This window comes from Tenrec ecaudatus, chromosome 13 (assembly GCF_050624435.1).
Source record: "Tenrec ecaudatus isolate mTenEca1 chromosome 13, mTenEca1.hap1, whole genome shotgun sequence".
In the NCBI taxonomy this organism is placed as follows: domain Eukaryota; kingdom Metazoa; phylum Chordata; class Mammalia; order Afrosoricida; family Tenrecidae; genus Tenrec; species Tenrec ecaudatus.
In genome coordinates, this window is record NC_134542.1 from 80,356,405 (window position 1) to 80,380,251 (window position 23,847).

General features: G+C 40.4%; 1 protein-coding gene across 10 annotated transcripts in view; it reads left to right on the plus strand.

Annotated features, from left to right (window-relative positions):
* The window catches only part of BAZ2B (bromodomain adjacent to zinc finger domain 2B), a 388,953-nt gene that overhangs the window by 359,148 nt on the left and 5,958 nt on the right, over window positions 1–23,847 (plus strand). For 8 of the 10 annotated variants that reach the window (XM_075529673.1, XM_075529678.1, XM_075529682.1 and 5 more), the window contains 10 exons: window positions 732–975; window positions 2,713–2,775; window positions 3,747–3,891; window positions 10,169–10,830; window positions 11,652–11,928; window positions 12,587–12,742; window positions 13,126–13,286; window positions 17,078–17,388; window positions 17,789–17,924; window positions 21,698–21,844. In XM_075529673.1, the coding sequence (XP_075385788.1) occupies window positions 732–975; window positions 2,713–2,775; window positions 3,747–3,891; window positions 10,169–10,830; window positions 11,652–11,928; window positions 12,587–12,742; window positions 13,126–13,286; window positions 17,078–17,388; window positions 17,789–17,924; window positions 21,698–21,844 (2,302 nt within the window). The remainder of the gene's footprint in view (window positions 1–731; window positions 976–2,712; window positions 2,776–3,746; window positions 3,892–10,168; window positions 10,831–11,651; window positions 11,929–12,586; window positions 12,743–13,125; window positions 13,287–17,077; window positions 17,389–17,788; window positions 17,925–21,697; window positions 21,845–23,847) is intronic. The other 2 variants (XM_075529679.1, XM_075529680.1) reach the window with 1 other exon arrangement.

Below are 23,847 nucleotides of genomic sequence, written 5' to 3' on the forward strand. Positions count from 1 at the left end.
AAATTAGAAAAGGTAATTAGAATATGAGGTGAATAAAGATCATGACCAGACTTTACAGTGGGCAGAGGTTTCATGAGGCTCATTGAGTGTATGTACTTCAACTTTGGTTGCAAGGAAGTCAGTTTATCTTCTTTCAAAGAAGTCAAGCCGTCACATTTTTAAAGACTTTTGTTGCTATTGTATTGTTTTTTGTCATGAATAAGATCTGCTTGAAATCACCATTTTTTTCGTAATTGCTTTCTAATTAAAGTTTGCTTCTGAAGAGAGTGTAATATAGCCAAACTTATTCAACATTAAAACTTAATTAGCTTCCTGCCAGGAAATATAATGCTGAAATTACTCGACCTCTATGCTAAGAGGATAGTTTTTTTAACAATAATCTGAATTGAAATACATTAAATCTGATAGTATGGGATTAGAAATTATCACATAGCCATTTTTAGAGATAATCTTTTCAGCTTTCTAAGTTGTATTTTTTAGATGTGGATTGATTCCAAAGAGATACATAGCATACTTTTGAAAGTTCTTAGGTTCTATACTTTGTAGAAGCATTTCTCAGATTTTCTTAACTCTAATTTGTTTTGTAATAAGTTAGTTAACTTATTACTTAATGTGAAAAAAATCACAGGTATTTTTGCTTAAACTTCATGTTCTACCCATGAAGAAGAGTATAGAGAAGGCCCCACCCCCACCCCCCACCCCACCAATCGTGTGTTTTGTCATCTGTATAGGCTCAGAATCATTCATGCTAAGAAAACAGGTAAAAGAGATGCTTCGGGTGGCATTGATCTTGGAGAAGATCACCATCCCTTGGGCACGCCCACGCCGGGGCGCAAGCGAAGAAGGAAGGGAGGAGACAGTGATTACGATGATGACGACGACGATGACAGTGATGACCAAGCTGATGAAGATGATGAGGATGAGGACGACAAAGAGGACAAAAAAGGAAAGAAGGCAGATGCCTGTGAAGATGAGGTAACGAAATGATAGCTTGAGTTTTATCAGTTGGCCAAAAGATTGCGCAGTACGTTGAAAACAACAAGGAATTTGAAGTCACACTTTGATTTTGATTTTAAATGTCAGCCTTGACACTGGCTTTAATATCTTTATTTGAAACTGACCTATGTGATGTCTATCTCATGTTTTTATAAATTAATAGCGCATATCATACAGATTTTCCCTCTGAAAGTTCTGTGTATTCAAAGTATAAATCTTCTGCATTCTGAAACGACTCCTTCACTTAATGGCACCAGTATTTTTCCAGTCTCTCCTGGGTTTAAAATCTTAAATCATCCGTCCATCCATCCATCCATCCATCCATCCATCCATCCATCCATCCATCTCCTTGTCGCTTTCCATGATTTCCCAGAATGGTCACTTGTAATCACCATATGTAATACTGTATGGAATCTGTATTTAATGGTCCCTTCCGATTCTGGAATGTAATGACTGTATGTGATCTCTCATGCCCACTTGCCCTTTTCTGCTTCCCCTTCTCTGAAGTCCATAGTCCCTCCGTCTGGAATCATTGCACAGGCCAGTAGCTAGCCTTGCCATTTTACTCCTTTCCCCGTGCCAGGCCATTGTGTAACATTGGCAGATTAACGAACCATGGTTTTGATATTTCACTCCCCTTAGAGGTTCATACTGTCTATTGCCAAGTATTCACCATCTAGTATGAAATTCATTTTTGCCTCATCTCCCACCTTATCATGTATTTTTCATGTCACGGGATAGTAAACTTTCTCTGCAATGCCCTGCTCTCTTTTCTGAAAATCCTAACCAGTCTTGAGCACCTCACTTGTGAGGCGAGAAATCAGCTCTCTCACAAATTGAACCCGGGTCCAGAGGGGCATGGTCGCAATTGAGAAAGATAGATAAAAGATGAAAAAATAAGACAAAATTGGGGCGTAGGGGGCTGCTGGAGTCCAGGGATTCCAGGGCCCGGAACTTTAGTCAAGGCAGGTTAATATACAGTGCTTGTCATGTATCCTCTCTTCCACAAGTTCTCTCACAAAGGACTTGCTGACAATTTCTTTGAAGGCAAACAAAGCAGCAGTAGTACTCTAACTAACTTGTCTGTAGTCTGGAGGAGAAGACAAAGCCCAAACTAGGGAGTACTGCCGAACACCTGCGACATGCTGCCTTTCAGCATTTCCTGGGGAGACAGGAGACAAAATGTTAACTTTATCTTAGTTGGCAGACCTTTAGCATCTCCGATTCCTGGGACTGAGCTGTCAGTTCTTTCCTCGACTGGGATATGTTGATGGTCTTGTCTTACTTGGAGAAGGAAATGAGCTTCGACTCCCTGCCCCGTCAATGCACTCTGTTACTCAGAAGCTCCCTGCGTTCAGAGAATTCAGCACCCACGTGTCCGCATTCAGAGACCTTGACATGTATTCCTTTCTCAGAGTTCATTTTAAGTCTGCTCCTACACTAACCGAAACATGACCTCTTCCATACAGACACTCTTGGTGTAGATTCCAATGAGAAAGAATCTCAACTTTCCTAGAACTTCATAACCCTTCATTTCCACTCTTCTGGCGGTTCTTCCACCTTCCAGCTGTTTGCATTTGTGTTGTGTAATGTTTTTTTTGGCTCTCCTTACTAGATTATTAAACTTATTTTTCACAAGAGGCTTTTATTAAGTATTTGCTGATTGACTAAAATGTTTAAAAAAATGTATATGATGTTGTACTGTGTTATGCATAGGATGAAGGTGATCAAGCAGCAAGTGTTGAAGAACTAGAAAAACAGATTGAAAAACTGAGTAAAGTAAGCATCTTGGGGGGTTAGATTTTACTTTTTTTGTGGTTTGTTTGTTTTTTGCATTGTTTAAAAAGAATTCTCCTTGGACGAGATTAATTTTCTGGTTACCAAGTGAAAACAAACTTTTTGTGGGCAATTAAAAATGAGGAGCTGCAGAAACATTCTCACAATAAGCCACAATACGTTTATTACCTAAATAAAAAAGTTTACTTCTTAAAACATGATCCCGAACTCAGAGCCTATAAGAAAAAGGCCTTTATTCTTCAACTATATAAAAATTAAAAGTATTATTGAAAAGACAGTTTTATTTCTTGGAATGAATAACTTGCTTAGAAAATTCAAGGACAACTTCATGGTAATAGTTTGAGCATCTTAAGTTTTACTCTACATTTGGATCTTTATTAATATTCTTTGTATTGGACTTATTAACTATTAATATTTCCTTCTCATTAACATTGAAACATCAGTAGAATTAGTGAAACTTCAGGTGAACTTTTTATAAAACAAAAATTTGCTTTAAAAATATTCGGAAGGTAATATTATGATGTCTCTATAGATCAGTGTTAGGTTCCTCATGGAACTAGCCCAGAGTTTGGTCACATGTCAACTAGGTTTATAGCCTGAGTACAAAAATAGGCTGAGATAGGTACAATCAATTACATATGCAAAGAATATTTGCTGTAATCAGGAGAATTGAACCAGTTTCCTCTGGCTGAATAGAATCTTTGATTGTGTTTTACATGATAAGCTTTAGAATAAGAAACCAGTAAAATAGAATTTATCCTTCCAGTACATGACAACAAAAATATTCCAACGACCCTAAAGATATTCTCTATCGTTGTTACTGAAACTGAAGTTGGCCGTGTGATATGCAGCCTTTTTGCTCTTTGCCTTGTACTGAAATGTGTCTGCTCGAAAGACAGAGCAAGTGTTTAATATTTGGATACTAAACACATCACTTCTCTCACTTTCAACAGCAACAGAGTCAGTACAGGCGGAAGCTCCTTGATGCCTCTCACTCTTTGCGTGCGATGATGTGCGGTCAGGATCGCTACAGACGTCGGTACTGGATTCTTCCGCAGTGTGGGGGGGTCTTTGTAGAAGGCCTGGAGAGTGGTGAAGGTAGGAGCTATCTTAGCGCGTAAAATAAGAAACTTCTAGTTTCAAAAATCTTTTTCCTTTTTAATATGTGTTGTGCTTCCAGGATCCAACCTGCTTTATGGATAATGTAAAGCCTAGATTATGGTCTTGGTTTTGTCTTACATAGCAGGGGGGAAAGCAACAACACACACACACACACACACACACACACACGGTGAATTTAAGGCAGAGACATATAGATCTCAGTGGTGGAGGCTGTTGTTAGGTGCCACCGAAACAGCCATGACCCACTGCGATCCTATGTACAACAGACCAAAACACTGCATGGTCCTGCGCCATCCTTAAAATTATTCCTATGCCTGAGCGCATCGATCCAAGTGAGACAAAATCCTTGACAGCGTCAATCTTTTCTCCATTTTTCATGGTCCAGTTGTGAGGATTTTGGTCATCTTTCCATTGAGTCATAATCCATAGCGAAGGCTACAATCCTTGCTCTTCATCAGCGAGTGCTTCCGTCCCTCCTCCCTTTGAGCAAGCAAGCTTGTGCCATCTGCACATCGCTGTGTGGTGAGAAGGCCTCCTCCCCTGCCGGCGCCACACTCTTCTTCTTCTTCATAGAGACCAGCTTCTCTGTTGACTGACTCGGTGTGCACATGGAGCAAGTCTGGTGAGAGCAGACAACCCTGACGCCCCTTTGCGAATTTTACATCAGGTTTTGTCCCTTGTTCTCTTTGTACAACTGCTGCTTGATCCGTGATAAGTTCCTCATGAGCAGCATGAAGTGTTGGGGAATTCTCATTTGTCTCAAGGTCATCCATAGTTTATTATGATCCACACCGTCGAATGCCTTTGCATAGGCAGGAAAACACAAGTAAACATCTTTGGAGACTGGAAGGTCTGTGTTCAGTCATAGGCTCTCTGGGAGAGTCATACCTTGATGGTAGCTCCAGGCTACTTGACGTCTATTGGTTTATAGGTGGTTCCTCAGTATGGTCTCTTCCCAACATCCATTCTGCTTTTATAATAAAACACTACACAGAAGGGATAAGGTTTAGATCCATTATGGTCTCGTTAACATAACAAAAGAAAGCTGCCTTTTTTAGAGGACCTTGGTGGTTCCTCAGTGGGCAGCAGGTGGAAAGCACCAGCCTCTCCACTAGACAAAGAAACCCACGGGCAGTTCCCCCTGTCCTGGATCATCGCTGAGTCAGTATGGACTAGATGACAGAGTGAGTGCTTGCCAGACTTTCCCACATGTGCCTTATCCTTCAGTCTTTGCAAGAAACATGCATCCTGACACTGTCCCTGGCTGGTGAGACAGGAGTCAAAGATGCTTATCATAATCCTTATTCACTTCAAAATCTGGGATAAGTTTCAGCTTTGTGGTCACTTCCTTTTCCTTTAAACTGCTTTTCTTGTGTTTCTGTTACCCTACAATCCTTGGTATTCTGCGCCACACACTTATTTAAAGCACACAGTGTCCTTTTCCCTGAAAAGTGACGACATCCTTGGCAAAGCAGAAGGTCAGGAAAACAGAGGAGGATCCTTCGCCAGAAGAACTGACCCAGTGGCTCCCGCATTGTGAGGACGGCACAGTCCGTGAGGGTTCTGTGCGACAGGGTGCTGTGCATTGGAACTGCCTCAGCAGACAGCACCGAGCAACATCAACAAAACAGCACATCCCAGGCATTGACAGGGTGTTGGGAGATAGTGAAAATATAATCTGGGCCATGAATATGTTTATAGTCAAATGGGCAAGGGAATTTGTTGATCATATTGTGTGTGGATTCTAGTAGAGAATTATATAAAGTAGCTAATTTAAAATATTTGTGTTTTTAGCAGTGTAATCATTTTTTTAAGTGAAAATCTATTCAGAAGCCAAATATCTAACAAAACAAGAACTTGTTCTGATTGACTTGTTTGGGGAACTCTTAGCTTTTAGTTTCCAAAGAGACTCTGTCTTGTACACTTGCTGCCCAATCACGTGAAGAACTTTAGAATTCAAACAGTGTCAGCATCACCAAAGATCGAAAGCAGAGTGCCTGCAGGCCTCAAAGCAGGGAACGATGGTGGACCTTAACTAAAATCATTTGTTCTGGAACGCTTGGCCATCTCTACCACTCGATTGGGGCCTTTTTGTAGGTCGATACTATTTGATGCAGCGGAGCTATCCTAAAATAAATCACCTGGGAGCAAAGTATAATGGGATTGGAATAAGAAAAGTTGGAGAAGCCCAGGATGACACCATTCCAATAGCCCAGATGGTAATGAAACTCATGACCATGGAGTCAATTCTGACTCATAGGGATCCTACAGGGCAGTGGTTCTCAACCTTCCTCTTGCCGCAACTCTTTCATACAGTTCTTATGTGGTGGTGGACCCCCAACACTAAAATTATTTTCCTTGCTACTTCATCACTGTAACTTTGCTACTGTTAAGAATCAGGTGACCTCTGTGGAAGGGTCATTCAACCCCCCAAAGGGGTCGCCACTGCAGGCTGAGAGGCGCTGCTCTAGGGCCAAGTAGAGCTGTGAGTTTCCGAGACTGCGACTTTTGTGGGAGTAGAAAGGAGCAGCTGGTGGTTTGACCCACTGACCTGAAGGTTAGCAGCCCGACGCAGAGCAGGCCGAGGGCATGGGAAGACAGAGCTGTCTTATAACTAGAGTTGATACAAGGTAGGGAAAAGTGGAATCAGAAAGAAATGTAATGAGTTAGTGGTGAGTAGAAAATACATGATGCTTTAAACCAAGCCAGAGAATTCCAGAGAAAAAGCTTGTTTGGAATAAAATGAAATGAAAAACTTGTATTAAAAAATAGTAAAGATGACCATTAAAATGATTAGTTAGTTGGGAGGATGGCGCCGTGGCAAAGGGCAAGCACAAGGAAGGACTATGAGGGCTGCTCGTAATTATCATGGCTGTTCACAAGCACAAACCTGCGCCTACCCCAGACTAATTACACACCTGCACTTGGACGATCCTCTGTCACCTGGACACATAGTCTTAAATTATCCAGGGTTTCGCCTTTTCCTTCAACATGTCTAAAATCCATCCGTTTGCATCACTACTGAAATATACTCTTTATCAGAATGTAAATGGATAATTCCCATTGCCCTTGACTTCTTTGTACACAATCACGTCCTTCCTTCCTTTCCATGCTGGCACTCTGTCCCGGCCCGACTCCAGAATCTCGAAGCACTCTCTTATTCGCCGATTAGATTTTGTAAGTTTGTCTTGTGACTTGGCCCTGCAGGCCCTGTCCTCCCACTATCTTTCAGCTGCTCTCCTACATGCCTTAGCCAGCTCTGCCAGCCCGGCTCGCTGCTGCTAAGCACATCTGCATTCCTCCCCAGGCCTTGGCATCCTCTGCTTTGCCAAGCCCTGTCCATTAGAACAGCAAGCTGCCTGTTCTGTAGCCACCTGAACTGCCCCCTCTTCCTGGATCCAGGGCAAACCCTCGCTCTTTCATGAAAACCTCCTCCTGCTCATTTAATTTGAACAAATTGTTACTGTCTGCAGTCACCTACAAAGCCACACAAGTTTGCCTTTATTTTGGCCCACAGATATTATACACTAGCTCCTCATATTATCAAAATCACTTGTATAGTGATTTTATAATCACTGTAATCCGCCTTTTTACCTTAATTTTTATATTTTATAATAGATTTTATTATATTCTATAATCCTCCTTTGTACTCCACACACCACAGGCACATGAAATAATCGCTGAATTAATTGTCTTTATAAGGCTTGTAAGTATAGCCTACAGGAAATACATTTATTTATTTATTTAATTTTAATCCTCTCAGATTCAGTGACATTGATTGAATTTGGAGTTAATAGTCCCCAGTTTCCATTCTGGTCATCCATTTAACCTCTCAGGATCCTAGTTTCCCTCTCTACAAAAGCATTTTAATTAGCTCTTATAGATTCTGTGGTTGCTGGAAGGGGTCATCTTAAATATCAAGAGGAGCTTATAAAGTGCTATATAAATATTAATTGCTCCTTATCCTATTTTTGTGGTCCCTGAACAATAAAGAAGGTGAATGGAAGTAACATTTTCTTAAAAGTTATTTTATCCTAAGTGTTTAATTACTCACACTTAATTACTCTTAGTGCTTTGAGAGTTACAAAATCACAGATATAGATTTCAAAAAGATCTATTCCTGATTCAGCCATCATGTGTTTAAAATGAACCTTTATTTTATACCTCATGTAGGCGCTATGGAAAATATTTATTATAAATCAATCAGCCTCCCAGTTTCCACAAAGAGCTTACAGTTGACCTGAAGTGATCCATGTGAGAGGGCTTCAAAATGTTCATGGGAATCTCCCCTGGCTATTCATTGTTCCTTGAGCCTTTTGAAGTTCCCTTGCATGAGGACAGAGGAAGTGTGTACAACCGTGACTGTGTAATAGAAGCGAATGCTGTATCTGAGAGTCAAGACTAATAAGGATAAATACCTGCTAACTGGCAGGAATGACTGCTCAACAAATGGATAAGGAATAAACACAGTGTTAGCTCTATGCTTTATCTCTTCTTACCAGTTTTTGAAAAATTCTCCAAGAGAAAGATTTGAGCCTAAGGTTAGATTTAATATTTGTGGTAGGCCAGGTAGACTAGAGAAACAAATCCGGTGACACTTCTTTATGCGCAAGAAGGAACTTTATATCAAGAAAGAATTATATTTTGAGAAAAACATCCCAGCCCAGTCCAACTCAAGTCTATAAATCCAATATGTGTCCATAAGCCCTTCCTCAGACTCATGCAGTCACATGCAATGATGCAGGATGCAGGACAATCACAGGCCAGTGGTGCAAAGTGAGGCAGATCAATGGTGATGGTTGTGACAGCTCTCTGAGTGACTCACCAGCCGGAAGGTGAATGCAGAGAGGGGATGTGGAAGATCCCCAGGGCCCTCCTTATGAGAGGGCCACGCCCACAAGGGGGTCACCTTCAGGCTTTCACTTGACTGACAGACCAGACTCCACCACCACACTTTTATAAAGCTTCAGATTGACATGAAAGGACGTAACTGCCACAAGGTTCGCCCGTTTACATGTACACGTTGAAAGATGTCCCTATAAAATCATTACCATCATCTAGGCAATTTAGAAAACAAACCTGTCACCGTCCACACTGCTTGTTCGTCGACAAGGACCGCCCGCCAGACTGAAGGGCTGCGCATCTTTCTAAAGGACTTACCTGGATGGCAACAGGCTTGCTTTTGGTTTTTGTCATTAATCTCTGCTATATAATAATAATTGGTGATAATGTTACTAAAGTCCTATTTTCACCATGCATTTAAACTTTTAAATAGATGAATGCTAATCTAACCTTATTTTATTTTTACAAATCATTTTATTGGGGGCTCTTATAGCTCTTATAACAATAACCTTATTTTGTTAACATCAAATTGTGCTTTTGGGGAATTTTTCAAAAACTGATGAGGAAGAGTCTTCGATATGAATTACAACTTATTAGAAGGAAAACCAAAATCTTCACAACTGTCCTGAGACAAAACAGGATAAAAGAAGAAAAGACTGAAGTTGTCAACAATTTCATTTTTAATATGTTTAAACCATTGAATTGTATGATACATGAATTATACATCAATAACACTGTAAATTATTTTAATTTATATTATTTCCTCCTAAATATTTGTAACAGAAAAATATTAATAGTATTCATTTTGTTTAGGGTATAAGTTAGCAGGTACTCTAATACACGTCTGGTGTGAGCGTATAAATAAATTAAGACTTTCTAGAGGGCAGTGTGACAGTGTATTACTTTGACAGTATACTTCCAAAATTCTGAGATATGAAAACATATCTTAGGAACCCATAAGTTTGTGTGTAGAAGTTTATCCTGAAGCTGTAATTCGGAAAAAACTAAACAAAAATGTAAATGCAAGGAAATGTATAGTTTATAACATTGATTATAATAGTGTATAACTGGGCTCTTCTAATATCTATCAACAGAAGTTTGCTTATCTAAATTATATTAGGTACTTTCAATCAAATACTTTGTAACCCTTATAGTGGATTTGAGCAAAATATGGTGATTTTGCTGAATAGTATGGATTTAGATACTTATTATATCAAAAATGTTTACAATGAGTGTACATTAATTTTCCCAAGATATAAATTATAATGTATTTTAGAAAAGGGAGAGTAGTTGGTAATCTAGGAAAGTTCTTTAAAATATATATGTCTGTAATCTGATAGTAATAAAATATAGTGATTGTTTGTTTGTTTGTTTTAGAGTAGTAATGCATTGTACTTTTCGATGTTTATAGGACTAGAAGAAATTGCAAAAGAAAGAGAAAAACTAAAAAAGGCTGAAAGTATCCAGGTAAAAGAAGAAGTGTTTGAGACTCCTGGGGACACTTTACATTGTTTAAATGCAGGTCACAGTGAACTTAAAGAAAAGGAAGATGTTAAAGAAAAAGATAACACAAATCTGTTTCTTCAAAAACCTGGCTCTTTTTCCAAATTAAGCAAACTCTTAGAAGTAGCTAAGATGCCGCCTGAGTCAGATTCTATGACCCCCAAGCCAAATGGTAATGCTAATGGGTGTACACTGTCTTATCAAAGTAGTGGAAACCATTCACTGGGCAGCCTTCAACCAACACCAACCCAAAGCAACGTGGAAAAGACAGACTCTAACAATCTGTTTAATGCTGGTTCAAGTGGGCCAGGGAAGTTCTATAGTCCTGTCCCCAGTGACCAGTTGTTGAAAACACTGACGGAAAAGAGCAGACAGTGGTTTAGCCTCTTGCCAAGAACGCCTTGTGATGACACTTCACTTATCCACGCTGAGACGTCGACAGCGTCTTTAGTGGCTCCTCAGTCGCAGCCACCGCCTAAGTCACCATCGCCCACTCCAGCTCCTCTTCTGGGGTCACCTGCCTCTCAGAGTCCTAGCGGCCTAAATCCATTTGCTTTATCACCTCTTCAGGTTTGTATTACTAACTAATTCATTTTTATATTGCTTTACTTAATATTTGACCCCACAAAGACTTCATTCAAGGAGAAATCAGTAGAATAATTAAAGTATCAACCTTGTCACAGTTCGAAAACTAAAGAGAGTCCCAGTTTGAAAACTACAGTTGCCAAACTTTATCAGAGTTACAGATTTCTAATGTAGGTCTGAGCCAAATCATTTGCTTCTTTAATTATTGTAACTTGTTACTGTGATAATAGAACATTTGGAAGGGAAATTATTTTGATAGGGGAGCAAATGGAAACGTAAAGTTGTTTGGGGTTTTTTTTACTCGTTTTATTGGGGGCTTGTACACTCTTGTCACAATCCATACATCCATCCATTGTGTCAAGCACATTTGTACATATGTTTCCCTCATCATTCTCAAAACATTTGCTTTCTACATGAGCCCTTGGTATCAGCTCCTCATTTTTCCCCTCTCTGATCCCTCCTCTCCTTCCCCCTCCCCCATGAACCCTTGATAATTTGTAAATTATTATTATTTTGTCATATCTTATACCATCCGACGTCTCCCTTCACCCACTTCTCTGGTGTCCGTCCCCCAGCGAGGAGGTTATATATAGATCCTTGAAATCTCTTCCCCCTTTCTCCCTCACCTTCCCTCCACCCTCCTGGAAAACGTTAAGTTTAATGTTTTTATTGTAACTAGTTTTCCTCTAACTGTGATATAAATGAATTTTTGTTCAAAAACTTAAAAAAAATAATTCCAGGTTCTAACTATTTTTTTCCCAAACCTTTTACATTGTTCTACTTTTCTCCTGTTTTGTTTCTTGCAGATGAAAAGCGGCGTCTCTATGATGGGACTTCAGTTTTGTGGGTGGCCTCCTGGTGTCCTTACTCCTAATGTTCCATTTACATCATCACCTTTATCTAGTCTAGGATCAGGGTTGGGATTATCAGAAGCAAATGGTACTTCATTCTTGACTCCCAATGCTACTTCAAGTAAAAGTGAATCTCCAGTGCCACAGAATGAGAAAGTGACTTCAACTCAGCCTGCAGCTGTTGAAGTAGCAAGACCAGTTGATTTTCTTAGTCCAAAACCTATTCCAGAAGGTAGGTGCATGCGATGGATTGTAGTCACTTATTTTTATTATTGTGGATTAATATAACTGAGTCTTTAATGACTTATATGTTGGAAGTAAGTCGTGATATGCACTGCGTCATCTTTTCATATTAAGAATGTTTGTGAAACCTGGCTGCCTTGATCAACTGCTCTGGCAGGGGTAGCAGAGAGAGTGAGAAGTAAAGGTGGAACAAAGTCAGCATCATCAAGGAGACCAGCTCACTGCTCAGCTTGCAGCTGGTGGAACTCCCAAGACTGTGGCTTTTACTCAACCTTTCGGTTGGGTTCTGCACTCTCCCCGAGGGCTCACTTTTTAGCCAAACAATAGACGGGTCCTGAGCCACGCCTGCACCACCCCCCCCCCCCACAGTAATCAAGCACACAAGACCCGTAGGGCAGCGTTTTCCCAAGGACAATGTTCCGAAGGGCTAGTGAACTAGGAAGACTGCAGGCAGGCAGTCTAGAGAAGGACGGGTGAGATGCGTGAGGGTGCACTGAGGGGATGCAATAAACGAGAAGCAGCAAAACGTGCATGAATGACCAAATGTACAACTGATGGTCTGCCCTGGAACTTTCACCCAATTCACGACAAGAAGGTGTTGTTGTTTTGAATGCTTGTGAAAGAGCTCCATATTTCTTTTCACTTAGAAATGCAGTTTGGTTGGTGGAGAATTATTGACCCAGAGGACTTAAAAGCTCTACTCAAAGGGCTTCATCTCAGAGGAATAAGAGAAAAGGCATTGCAAAAGCAAATTCAGAAGCACCTGGATTACATCACTCAAGCTTGCCTCAAGAATAAGGATGGTATGTACCTGAAATAAGCTTCCGCTCCCTTGCGTGGTTGCAATCCCTGCCTTCAGCCTAGAGGATGTTTTTATGTATCTTAATCTTTTAATTTGTTACTGATAGGCATTTTTCTTAAATTGCCTTACAAACGGTAACTATTTATAGTCCTTAAATTGATAATGCTTTTTTTATAGTGTTTTAATGCCCCCAAACATAAGGCTTTTCATTTCTTTAAAAAAGAAAAAAAATCCTACTTTCAACCGTGGGCTTGTCTACATTACACAAATGCATCTGTGTGTGTTGAGTCACCCTTGGGATTGTATTTGCATTCTGGAAGAAGTCTCTGAGGGGAAAAACCCTCACAAAGTGAATTTTTCAAATGGATTTCTTTCCAAACATAGTTGCTATTATTGAATTAAATGAGAACGAAGAAAGCCAGGCCACCCGAGACATTGTGGAGAACTGGTCAGTGGAAGAACAAGCGATGGAAACGGACTTGAGTCTCCTTCAGCAGGTGGAAGATCTAGAAAGGAGAGTCGCAGCAGCAAGCTTGCAAGTGAAGGTAAAAGAGTTGGCTTGACTTACAGTCGAATGTTGCATAAGAGAAGGCAACTAATCTCTCTCTCATGCTTACTATTTCCCAGGGACTGTGCTAAATGCTGGCAAATATTAATTAATTCTCAGAGCGATCTTGGGTTGAGTTTACAGGAAAAGGGCTAAGCTCAGAGTAAGTAGTCTGCCCATAGGCATCCAGTAAATGTGGGTTCAAACCAAGTGTGTCTGGCTCCGGACTCCCATGTTGTTTTAATAAAACTTGCCACCTCACTGGTATTTGGAAATACTGTCTGTGCTGGGCGTTTTTACTACGAGCAGCACTGGACAGTTTTCCCGTGTTAAATGTAATGCTTCATTATCGGTCCCATCAAACTCCTGCTACCGTGCTTCACATAGGACTAGGACTCAAGACTTTTACTCTCTAAAATTAACTGTGGAGGACAGCATAGATCTACCCAAATGTACCTATCAAAGACTCTGTGTTTGGTAACGGAGAGGGTCAGGGCCCAGAGGCCATGGATGAGACACCGTGGCAGCAGCGTTGGGCTCGAACACAATACCTGAGAATGGCACAGGGCTGTCTTCTCTCGGGCACAGGGTCACTGTGAGTTAGGAGCACCTCAATGGGGACACACTCAGATTGTGGTGGCTGATCTTACCACATCCCTGGCTCCTTACACAGAGATGTGCTTGGTTGTGTTCTCAGTAGCTAATAAAGTAAACGAATTGATTTTTCCTAAAAATCATGCTCTTCATAAGTCATTACTAAATTAGTCTAAGAATTAAGTTTTGCTCATGTGGGTCTTGAAGAAGAGTCCAAAGTCCCAAATGGTCAAAATGATTCACAAAACATTCATTTGAACCAAATGAGCCCTGTGACACCGTGTTGAGTAGCCAGTTTCTGACAGAAAGGTCTCCAGTGTGAAGCTACAAACAGCCCACGGGAGCAGATAGGGTACTTTGCTTCTGCAGCAATTCCTGCCTGCAGACCCTGGGGGTTGTTCCACTCCGTCCTGTGGTGTCGCTGTGTCCTAATTGACTGGACAGGAATGGGTAGGGAAAATTCAATGATTTCCCGCCTCCCCTCCCCCTGGAAAAGGAATCCTACTTTCCTAAAAAGAAAAATTACAGAGAGTAGATTTAGCCTGATGTACCAGCCATCGTGGAGGCACGTTAAGTGCATTTCTTTTTAAAATGACTAAGAATCCAAAAGTTCTTTTCATATTATAAGAAAAGCTGAGCCCCTGGTCCTAGTGCTGGTTTTGAGGGCTGTCTGTAGTTGGTAGGTGCTGTTGAGTTGGCTCCAGCTCGTAGAAAACTTAATGAAACTCTGCCAGATTGATGTAGGTCATCTTCACAATTGCTGTTATATCAGCCACCATGTCAGCCCATCTTATTAAGCATCTTCCTCTTTTTCACTGATTTTCTACTTTCCCAAGCATGATAGCTTCTTTCAGAGATTGTTATGAGTCAGAATTGATTCAAATTCAATGACAATTGGTTTTGTTTTTGTTTTGTGGCTTTCTCCTGATAATGTGTCAAATGTACATGAGATTAAATTTCGTTATCCATCCTCACTTCTAAGGACCCTTCTGGCTATACCTCCTCCAAGACAGATTTGTATGTTCTTCTAGGGGGCCACAGTTTTTTCAGTATTTTTTGCCAGCATCAGTTCTTCTTTATTCTTGCTTATTCATGGACTGGTTTCATAAGCATATGAGAATATGCTACCTTAGGTCAGTCAGACCTTATTCCTCAAAGTGATAGCTCCACTCTAAAGACTTCTTGTGTAATAGTACGTTGGTTTCTTGGCTGCTGCTTCCATGTTTGTTGGTTGTGGGTCCTAGCAAATGGATCCTTGATGACTTCAATCTTTGCTCAGTTTATCGTGATGTTGTCCGTGGGTCCAGTTGTAAGGGTTTTGGTTTGTAGTCCGTATAGAAAGCATCATGTTTGATGTCTATCCTATGTGCTTCAAGTCCTCTTGACTTTCAGCAGTTTAAGGTCATGTCATCTGCATATCACAGGGTGTTAATGGGTCCTTCCTCCGAATTCTGATGCTGCCTTCTTCTCCATGTCGTCAGCATCTTGGATTATTAACTCAGTATGCAGATGGTAAAGGACACAGACCGGATGCCCACCTGCTTGGATCATGTGGTGTACCCCTGTTCTGTACAAGTGTTGTCAGGACAATTAAGTGTGCTGAAGAAGTTGGTAGACTTCTTCAGTTTCTTCATCCCTGGCTTTAGTGATTGGTCCATCCATCTAAGTAATGGTTACATTAACGGATGTTCTTGGTCGGGATATAAATATTATCCCATCAGAGACAACAAGCTAGATCTTGAAATGTCCTTTTTGATGACGAATGGGGCACTGTTCCTCTTGAATTTGCCTGGTCCAGCAGCACACCCCGTGATGGTCTGATTCACAATGACAGGCGGCAGTCCTTTTCAGCTCGCAATTTCCTGGGATACCGGTCTGTATGCACTCCATTTGTGATGACGCTCTGCTTCCTTACATTCATACTTTGTACGTTCCATATCTTGATTATTACTGGATGTTTGCAGCTAGTTCCTTTCATATGGAGTCCTGCCCCATCGGCAGTTGAAAGCCCTGGAAACGTGACTCTATCCACATGCTTCAGGTCGGGTCTCCTCTGAGAGGCTCACCGCCCGCTGCCTTGCTTGGAGAGCCTTCAACCTGGGTGCTCGTCTCCGGCGCTCTCTCCGACCGTGTCCACGGCTGTACCGACGGTTTTCGGTGACTGCCTCCACAGAAAGAGATAGCCTATTTCTCCTTCCCGCTCTGTGCTTAGTCTGGAAGTTTTGTTGAAACCTGTTCCCCGTGGGTGAAATACCAGTGGCATAACAAAGCCATTTTTGTGGTTTTCAGAGTTCAAAAGTTTAAGCACCCTTCCAGATCTTCTAAAGCCTGCTCTGGTTGCTCTTTTTCAACTTTCCATTTGCCGAATTTCATCTCAAGGTGCAAGTTCTGTTCCCTGCCATTCTTTGGACATGCAACCAGAGTTTTCTAAGGTGGTCCTCATTTTGGGGGGGCCTATGTTCTGTTCTGTTTTGCTTAGACATCACGATGTACTATGTTCACGGAGCTCCCTCGGTTTATCATTTAGTGTCCCTTTCAAACTATCAGAATGCGGTTCACTTGACATGACTTGTGCCTAATGCATTATGCTTACTACTCCTAGTTCCAGCTCCTCCTTTCCCAAAATAAGGGTTCTGATAAGTTCAAGTTGAAGAACTGACCCTAATATGTAAGCCACATACAACAATGATCTCTACAGGAATTCAGTGTAAAGGATAACACTCATGTTGATCCCCCGAGGAGGTGGCTTTTAATGTCAACGCTGCAAGGTGAGGGGCGTTAACTAGATAGAAAGGAGCCTGGACAAGCTGTAAGGCAGCGTGCCCGCTGTGCCAGGCCCCCGTGCTTAGAGGAAGGTGGTGAGTAAAGAACCTGTGCAATGGGGAAGAGGAGCGTGCCTCCCATGCTGCTGAGAGAGAACCGGTTCATCGGTCCCGTGACCCTGCGAAGCATCCCGGTGGGAAATCCTTTAGAATACCGTGTTGATTTTTATTAAACGTCTCCTAATGCCAAAAGCTGTTGGGATTTCCTCTTCTAGCTTTTCTTACAACTGTTTTAAATGTCTTTTTCTTGTTTCTGTCTTTTAGTAAAGACCCTTGAGGTCTGATGGTGTGTGGTGCTGTGTGTTAAGTAAAGGTAATTCACCCGCCGGCCCTTTGCGGGGCCCAGTAATAACACTGCTCTCTTGATACATAGGGTTGGATGTGTCCAGAGGCTGCGTCAGAAAGGGAGGACTTGGTTTATTTTGAACATAAGTCATTTACTAAGTTGTGCAAGGAGCACGGTGGAGAGTTTACAGGAGAAGAAGCGAGCAGTGCACACGCACTGGAGCGGAAGAGTGACAACCCCCTAGATATAGCTGTAACCAGGCTGGCTGATTTGGAGCGGAACATTGAAAGAAGGTATCTGAAGAGCCCCTTAAGTACCACCATTCAGATCAAACTGGATAATGTGGGCACAGTTACTGTCCCTGCTCCTGCACCATCCATTAGTGGTGATGGTGACGGGTAGGTTATTGAGATTAACTTGAAAAATTATTGTGCTTCTTTGCTAATTGGAGCCTATTTTCTATTGCCTGTTATCTATGTATCTTCTTGTATGTCTGTGATCCACACGGATCATGCTATTTGCATGATGCTTTGTAAAATCTTTTTTTCTTTTTTATTTCCTTTGTGTTATGTGCGTTGATAATCCTTGCAAAGCGACCGTACATTTACCTGGTTGTGACTAAGCTTGGAGGCACGTAGCCACAGTCTGTGCACTACATCAAATTTAGTTGCTTCAACCTTACACTTACTGGCTGTTACATGTTTTTGTCATTGCTTGGCTTTTGGTGTGATGATTGTTTCACAGTCGGGAACCATAAATGTAGACGTGACCTACTTAATCTCTCTGTATTTCATGCAGACCTGAAGAGGAGATTGCTCCAGGGCTCAGGGTCTGGAGAAGGGCATTGTCAGAAGCTCGCAGTGCTGCACAGGTAGCTCTGTGCATTCAGCAGTTACAGAAATCAATAGCATGGGAAAAATCAATTATGAAAGTTGTAAGTGTTTTCATTTAAGAAATACTATAACTAATTTACTTTGTCCTCCTCCCTCCCCCCCAACCTCTGGATCTTTCTTAATCATATATTATTTATGATCAAAATAATGCATATTGTATTTGAGCATATTTCCTCCTCAGAGTGAGCTTTTTGAGATGCCAACAATGTTACCTTTTTTTTTTTTTTTTTAAGATCTGGTTTTCGCCTCTTTCAAACACTGCTTACAGCTCTTTCAGCAATTGTTCTTTACGTTCTGCTTCAGCTGATGGGTTTTTTTTCACCCTGTGACAGTCCAGTGGATACTATTTTCTAGTATCCTCACTCCATCCCTAAAATGTCTTATATTTCAATCAGTTTTCATCTGTAATGTAGCGCCAAGAAGTAGCTATAAAAGTAATCACAAAGTACACCAGGACTCTCTGTGTGTGCATCAGATGTGGGAGACAAGAAAACTGGAACTTAAAAAACACCAACAGCTAGAACTTTACTCTCTCCTCGACAATTAAACCTGTTTTTCACCTTCTTTTAAAAGGCCAGTGTTCTTACTCTCTATTGTAAGCCTCTGTTTCGTACCAGCTACCTAAATGCTGTATACTGAAGAAAGCCATAGCTCATATATTTTCCAGAGAAGTATTTATTTTAAATCATCTATCAGTTACATATTTCATCATATACTTTATAGATTATATAATAAGTTGTGTTACATAATTATATGTAGATGTGTATGATGTACCTTAACATTCCCTTCAGACTAGCTTTTTTTTAATTAGTTGAGTTTTAATACATATTACATTACATATTTCAATCACATCAAGTAGAATTGTACGATTGCTATCACAATCAGTTTCCACATAATCTTTTTCTACATGGACTCCTTGACATTGTCTCCCTTTTACACCCCCACCCAATGGAACCCCGCCCCCCACCTCCAATTCCCTAGTCTAATTTGCTGCCCCTATAGGTTCATCAATGCTGGTTTCAGTTCAAGCATTTGAAATTTATTTTCAAGAATGGGTTGGGGTTAAATTCTCCTACTTATAATAGCTATCTGAAGAAAAGAAACGATCCCTAAATAACAGCATTTTCCCCTTCATTTCTACCTCTGTGCTTTTTTACTACTTATGGCCTGGTTCATTCTGAACAAATAAATGTGTTTTTTTTTTCTGGTGGGTTCTGTCACTTCTCCCTGAAATAGTCACAGAATAATGAATTTGTAGTTTTTACCATATGCTCAAATTTAGTGTTCTCCAAATGCAGATTCTAATTTACCAGAAGTTTTAAGCTATTTTGGGTTCGTCTAGTAGCAATTTTACTACCTAAGATGCTTACAATTTGCCCAGTTTAGAAATCATAATGAAAATTTGTTTTAAAATTATCTTGGACGATATATTTTGTGAAATATAGGGCACAAACAGCCAAAACAAGATTGAGTTCTTACATTAAAATGAAATTTCTACAGTTATATTCTCATCTTTATCAAAACAACCATAGTATGGTCAATTTTTGTTATAAACCTATAGACGGAAACAGAAACCTTGTACCCAAATCTGTATTTATATTAGTACACTTACTAATACACTAATACGCTTATTAGTACACTGTCAGCAATCTAAATATTTTTCCGCTCTTGCAAATTTATTATTTTTTTCCATATTATATTACATATCCCACAATATTTTTCAGTTTAATAAGAAATTATTTGCTGTGAAATGACCCTAAAAAGAAATATTTTCATTCAAGATTAATGTACATTTTATAATGTTTAATTTGTGCCTACATAATAATTTTCATCATGTCCTAAACAAAATGCTCACATTCACAATACCTTCCCAGACAGCCCCTTGGTCAGAGACCAGGCTGACCAGGAAAGAGGACGCTATCACACTCTGCCTCCAGATCTTTCTTTGTCCAGAACATGCTTTGTAGTATCATTAATGTTAAATCCTACTTAACATCCACTCTTTTTTAAGTGTACTAGCAAAGGACTCAGCGCCAAATGTGAATGGATTTGCTTTAACATGCTGTGAGCTACCAGTGTGATTTTTCACGAGCTATGAATTTGATGCTTGTAATTATTTCTTAATAACAGAAAGTAATTACACTTTTTAGTCATAAGCAGGAAAGTTGAGATATTTCTAGTCTGTTAGTTATTACTGCGGAAAATATAAGCATGAACTGGTTTATATCACAGATCTCGCTTTAAATATTTATTGTATAATTACTGTTTGGGAGCCTTCAGTATACCCTTCCAAATGTTCTTCCTCAGTGAGTAACTTTACACTGAAAATTCTAAAGTTACGAATCAATTGTAGAGATGTGAGTTAACAGCACATCAGAGAATTCCGTTCTGTGGTAATAGGTAAGGCAAGACCAGAGGATCAAGGCTTATTTTTTGGAATATGGGACTCATGCCGCTCTTAGTCTTAGTACCCATGCCAATTTCAATATTGCTTATGTATTTAATAAGTGATTGTGAATTGGAATAATGTGTATTTGCCATTTGATAAGATTCTAAAAGGTGTCACTAGCACACCTGGTACTAAAAATCCACTGCCTTGCAGACTCTCTGGGGCAGTTCCACCCTGCACACTGTGGTCTGCCTGGGTTGGAACCACCTGGACTCATTTTGAGCCAGGTAAGACTTTATTAGACTTTCCCAGATTAAGATTGCATGTCATATTAAAAAGCAGAGAAATTGAGTGTAAGTGCTCTAGCTAGCTTGTTAATAAGATTACAGACTTACATGCATTTAATATAAGTGATTTCTCATTTAAAGGTTTTCGTTGCTTTAAATACTGACTTATAGGACATGCTTAATTGTGACTGGGAATAGGAACTACCTGTTAAAAAGAGAATGTTAGTTCTTACCCCTTTTAACACATCTTAAAGTTTGTTCTTGTCTCTTTCAATTTTCTTCTTTGTCTTTGTTCAATTTTTGTCTAAAGAATATATGTATGAAAAAAATCTTTGTAGATGGATGGAATTGAGTCAGAATTGACTCGATGGCCATGGGTTGTTTTCTTATTCTCCAGCTTAATGGTACTAAATTTATGTTACTTGAGAGGAAATCATCATTTTTACCTCTAGAAACTAAATCAAAACCTTGTAAACTATTTGATTTAACTTGTTGTCGCTCTCTCTCTTTTTATCCTTCAAAATGATTCTGTAGTGAAGCATTTTACTTACTTGTAAATATTTGATTTGGGTTTATTTGATTTTCAAAGTTTCCTGATTTTGAATACTTTCAAATCACTTTTATAACAAAACCAAAAGTGGAATAATTTATTTCGAATTATTCTATAGTCTTAATCTAATTGCAAGTTTCTTCATTTTTATCTTTAATAATAACCCCAACTTTTATTCCTTTCTCAGGCTATCATAGGATACTAGAATAATCAAAAGAAAAAATGTATTTTTTAAAGCTACCACATAGTAAAGCTGCCCATGCTTTATGTGCTGCAATGTCATGTTAATTACCTCACATGTTAATGTGCACTTGCTTCTGAAGTGTGTGCGGGCATTCAGCCTCGAGCTTTGTTCCTTGCGGTGTCCCTGAAATGTGCATTGACACCCCCCCCCCCCAGAACTGCTCGCCCCGCCATGTGGTCCATATCTGTAATGAGAGATACATAGATGTGTATGGCTACTGTCTATTTGTTAGCAAGCGGAATGCTCATTACTAATACAAAGTAGAAGTGCTGGTGTGTTTAACATCCCAGTGACAGTGCACTCAACGCAGAGGACTTCCTTTAATGGGTCTTCATGTACCGTAGTATTGCCAGATCTGCCGGAAGGGCGACAACGAAGACCTGCTGCTCCTCTGTGATGGCTGTGACAAAGGCTGTCACACCTACTGCCACAGACCCAAGATTACTACTATACCAGACGGGGACTGGTTCTGTCCGGCTTGCATCGCTAAGGTAAGAGCAATCTACAGCTAAGCTGTTTTCCGTGCCAAATCAAAATGCAGATCTTTGATGGGGTGATTGTTATTGAAGCATGTAACTCACATATCCCAAAATTCACCTAAACGCGGTGGTTTTTTCAGATAGTCACAGAGTTGTGTAACCATCACCATTGCCTAACTCCAGAACATTGAGCCCAAACAGTAATGAGTAAGAAGTATTAAAGGATCCGCAGGTATTGAAGACCAGACTTTTCATTAGATGGTTGCTACCTCAGTCACTCTCTCCCATGTGTCTGTCTTCTCGTGGCCTCATCCTTACCAGTAACTCCAGTCTTTCCATGAACTAGCTCGTTCTCTCCAGCTCCCTCACTACAGAACTCAATCTCCAAGAACTTCCCCAGGACCTTCAACTTACTGAAGACCTGGTCACCTTTCTCTCTCTATGTGTCTTCTTTTTCCACCTGACCTTGCTTCTAACATGTCAGTATCACATCATCATAATCATTGTGTCGTCTGCCTTTAGTGCCTTTACCTTTTTCCTATGTAGTCGGAGCAGGATTTTGGTTAATCTGCTTCACTGTCTTCTTCATACCCACACCTGTGTTTCTTAGCCTCTCTGCAGAAAACGTCCAACCGGACTGAGTGGGGCCATCCAAAGTCACTATCCGCTAGCTCAGTGGGGCTAGTATGCTTATCATCCCTCCTGCTCTCCTCAGACCTCTGGCGCAGCCTCCCCTCCCCTCCCCTCCCCTCCCCCTCATTCTCAGTTGATGGTCCCACTCCCATCTCACTGAGAAAATGATAGCCACCAGCAGAAGGTGATGGCAAGTGCACACCACTGTATCCTCCCTCTTTCCTGCATGTGGCTGGATGTGCTCTGCCTTCTCTTCTGTTGCCCAGAACCGGCTTGTGCTTTTAAGTAAGCCAATTCCTCCATGTGCACCTCAGGTCCTGTCCCCGCTCTCCTTCCTAAGACACATTGCTCCGCTCATTCTCCCTTCACCTCAGTTTCTCCTCCTCCAAATCAGAAATGCTGGCAGCAGGGTCAGAAAGAACAGAATGTGCTGTTCCACACCAGTTACAACCTCTGATACACAAATAAGCAAACATAACAGCAATGTGCCCTGGACTGTAACTTGATAGGCTCGGCTTAAGAGCCACTAAAGTTCTTTGAACTTGAGTTCTAGCAAGCTGGAGAGAAAAGGGCAAGGGAGTCCTGCCGAAACAAAGCAGTGGCCCTTAGTACACGCCGCGACCCTTCGTACAGTCCCTCATGTTGCGGTGACCCCAACCATGAAATTATTTTCATTGCTACTTCATAACTAATTTTGCTACTGTTATGAAGCGTCCTGTACATATATGATTGGCAGGATGTATTTTCATTGTTACCTATTGGACATCATTAAAGCATAGTGATGAATCACAAAAACACTATGTAATTATATATTGTGACATTTATTTCTTATGACAAGTAAATGAAATTTTGTCTTGAAGCATGGTGTAGCATGGGTAAGTCTTCACGCCAGGTACTCGTCTGTGGGCGTATCTGCATGTGGGTGGACCCGCCTGGAGATGGATAGAGGAGCAGTGTCTCAGTTCCTAAAACCATCGGAAATATGTGTTTTCTGATGGTCTTAGAGGACCCCTATAAAAGGGTCATTTGACACCCCCCAAAGGGGTCACGACCCACAGGTTGAGAATGGTTTCAAGTGTGTGTACCTATATTTAAATTACTTACCTGAGGTATGCTGATAAGCATCATTTACTAAAGAAATGTACATTAAGATGCCATTGTCTAAACATTAATATTTGTTTCCTGCTTTCTTACTATATTAATGTACTAGGAAATGATACTAAATTATAATACATTCAAATGATTACTTTTGACTCATTGTTTATCGAACTTATTCTTTTAACTAACATAATTGTTCAATCTAATATCTTCATTAAATAGAATATTCTCTCATTATACTTATGAAGTATTGTCTTTATCTTTTTTGATAATTTGAGAGTGAT